At 68.5% G+C, this 1,127-nt stretch overlaps 1 protein-coding gene across 1 annotated transcript in view; it reads left to right on the top strand.

The window, feature by feature from the left end:
• Positions 1-1,121, top strand: part of CELSR3 (cadherin, EGF LAG seven-pass G-type receptor 3) — a gene marked incomplete at its 5' end in the record, with an annotated part of 35,914 nt that extends 34,793 nt beyond the window's left edge. The window contains 2 exons of the mRNA XM_014538980.1: positions 206-760; positions 901-1,121. Coding sequence (XP_014394466.1) covers positions 206-760; positions 901-1,077 — 732 coding nt within the window. The remainder of the gene's footprint in view (positions 1-205; positions 761-900) is intronic.
• Positions 1,122-1,127: the final 6 nt, after the last annotated feature.

Here is a 1,127-nt window from a genome sequence, read left to right as displayed (position 1 = left end):
GGGGAAGCCATGGGCCTGCCGCGGTTCCGGTGCTTGTGCCGGGCGGGAGCTCTGTGGAGGGGTCCCCGGGGCGAGGCCGCAGGGTTCTGCTTGTGGCTTCCTCTCTGATCCAGGCCCCACAGCCTGTGCTCGGGTCGAGGGGGAGGGGGAGGGTGTGGGGAAGACGAGGGGCCAAAGGGGACGCCCAGCTCCCTTAGAGACGCAGGCGGGTGCTGGCGTCTGCAGGGCACGGTGCGTGGGCGTCGAGGTCTCTCAGCCCCTGCCCCTCTGCCCGGCTGAGGAGGGGACACGGTCCCCCAGCACCTCCCTTCGCATGGGTCCCAAGTACGCCCGCGCCCAGGAGGTGACGGGACGTGCACGTCAGGGTGCGCTGAGTCGGGGTGCCCTCTCCTGTGTGCCCCCCAGTGTCCCTCCTGTCTGCATACAGGAGGCTCCCCATGTCCACGTCATGTGTCCCCTGCACACCCGTATGTGTGGGTGCTTCGTGCTTGTCCCACACCTGCCCTGTGTCCCTGCGTGTCTGTGTGGATCCCCACCCTCCCCCCCGGGGGGCAGCCTTGAAGGGTGTCTGGCTCCCCAGCAGGTGAGCATGGAGCAGGAACGAGCGGAGCCAGCGGCCAGCGGGCAGGAAGGTGCCCAGGCCCCAGAGGGGTGCACGCTGAAGAGCCTGGGCCTGCCCCCGCCCGCCTTCCACAGCCTCGTCCTGGACCTGGGTGCCCTCTCCTTCGTGGACACCGTGTGCATCAAGAGCCTGAAGAACGTAAGGGCCGGGCGCCCTTAGAAGGCCCTGACCCCGTAACCAGCTCCGGGAGCCCTCTGAGCCTCTGACCCCCACCCCTGACCTTCCCTCCAAACCCCCACTCCCGCTCCCTCTGAACCGGGCCCCCTTCTCCGCTACAGATTTTCCGTGACTTCCGGGAGATCGAGGTGGAGGTGTACATGGCCGGCTGCCAAGGTGCGTGGGGTGGGGACCTTGAGTGGTTTGGGAAGAGGGCGGGGCTCCAGGAAAGAGCCTTCCCTGGAACTGGGCTCCTGGAAGGCGGGGTCAAGGGTCACGTCACGCGTGAGGCAGGCTGACCTGCAGCCTGGGCGGGAGTGGTGCTGGCGGCTCCTGGCGGCTCTGGGAG

This window comes from Myotis brandtii, unplaced genomic scaffold, assembly GCF_000412655.1.
Source record: "Myotis brandtii unplaced genomic scaffold, ASM41265v1 scaffold207, whole genome shotgun sequence".
Taxonomy (NCBI): domain Eukaryota; kingdom Metazoa; phylum Chordata; class Mammalia; order Chiroptera; family Vespertilionidae; genus Myotis; species Myotis brandtii.
The sequence above is the reverse complement of the archived record's forward strand: the minus strand, read 5'-3'. Positions and strand labels throughout refer to the sequence as shown.